This window comes from Austrofundulus limnaeus, unplaced genomic scaffold (assembly GCF_001266775.1).
Source record: "Austrofundulus limnaeus strain Quisiro unplaced genomic scaffold, Austrofundulus_limnaeus-1.0 Scaffold975, whole genome shotgun sequence".
Classification (NCBI taxonomy): domain Eukaryota; kingdom Metazoa; phylum Chordata; class Actinopteri; order Cyprinodontiformes; family Rivulidae; genus Austrofundulus; species Austrofundulus limnaeus.
Genome location: NW_013953377.1, coordinates 128197 through 129628, shown reverse-complemented (window position 1 = coordinate 129628; position 1432 = coordinate 128197). Strand labels below are relative to the sequence as shown.

Genomic DNA, 1432 nt, shown 5'->3' with positions numbered 1-1432 from the left:
GTATTTATTTAGTGGTTCATTTAATTCTGCTTTTATTTCTAATTAAGTCAGTGTTGGTCCTCCGTACTGCAGAAGCCTGATAATCATCATATCAGGTGTGTTGGAGCAGAGAAACAAGTAAAACATGCAGGGCTGCAGACCTCCTGGACCAGGACTGCCCATGCCTGGTTTAGGCCTGAATCTATGCGAACTGATAATCCTGTCATTTCTTAGATAAATGGTATTAAAGAGTTGAGCTGTTTGTGTTTTTAGGTGCTGGTGGTCGGCTGTGGGAACTCTGAGCTGAGTGAACAGCTGTATGATGTCGGCTACAAACATCTGACTAACATAGATATTAGTGAAACTGTGGTGAGCCACATGAAGCAGAGGAACGCAGGCTGCAGACCTGGGCTGACCTTTCACCAGGTGGATGCAACACAAACTCCATACGAGGACGGCAGCTACCAGGCTGCTCTGGATAAGGGCACGCTGGATGCTATGGCTTCAGCAGAGGGAGGGACACTGGCCAACAACATGCTGACTGAAGTGAGAAACCAGCTTCTTATCTTTTATAAAAGTGCTMCTTATGTGTGTGTTTCTCACTGCGTGTGTTGTGTTTGCAGGTGGGCCGTGTGCTCGGTGTTGGGGGCAGGTATCTGTGTGTGACTCTGGCTCAGGAGGCTGTGATAAAGCTAGCTGTGGAGCACTTTGTGCAGCTGGGCTGGGCCGTGAGGCTCCACTGTCTGCAGGAGGAAAGAGGAGCTGAGGAAGAGGAGTCCTTCGCCCTGCCCGTCTTCGTCCTGGTCTGCACCAAGTTCCGCCAGCCCCTGGCCACGCCCATTCTGGAGATGTGTGTGGGGGACAGCGGCGCGCCGGTCCGACACACACACGTGTGCGAGCTGCTGTCGTYGGTCAGAGAGTGTCAGGCGTACTCTGTGCTGAGGAAGAGGCTCCGAACGAGCACCGACCCTGAGGCCAGCCTGTCGCTGACTCTGTGCCACGCCCACACGGGACTGCCCAGATACACCCTGACAGTCCAGGACAGTCCACCTGGACTCAAGGTGCCCCGACCCAATCACTTTGCTATATTTATCGGTGAGTTCTGTAGCTCTGAACGTTGTGTTTCRCTTATTTGTTGATGATTATTCTGCTTGTTGTTTCACAACACTGACAATTCCTGTTCTACTGTGAAAATTCAAGTTCAACATACGTTGTGACTTGGTGCTATATAAATAAACTGAACTTGAATTTGCACAGTAGACCAGCAAGAAGACCAGCTGACCTTCGACGCCATCGTAATGGTCTGCCTGACTGAGCCAAAACACACAGCCTGAGCCTTCACAGACTGGCATTCCCATGGGCCAGTCTGTGTTTTCTCAAACACACATACACACACTTACATACAAACATACAATCGCAGGTTTAAACAAACAGACACAAGCACGCACACGAT

The 1432-nt window shown here is 50.3% G+C and overlaps 1 protein-coding gene across 1 annotated transcript in view; it reads left to right on the top strand.

Moving 5' to 3' along the window:
- mettl13 (methyltransferase 13, eEF1A lysine and N-terminal methyltransferase) overlaps positions 1–1432 on the top strand; it is a 17919-nt gene that overhangs the window by 3228 nt on the left and 13259 nt on the right. The window contains exons 2-3 of the mRNA XM_014029928.1: positions 253–525; positions 603–1074. Of these exons, the coding sequence (XP_013885382.1) occupies positions 253–525; positions 603–1074 (745 nt within the window). The remainder of the gene's footprint in view (positions 1–252; positions 526–602; positions 1075–1432) is intronic.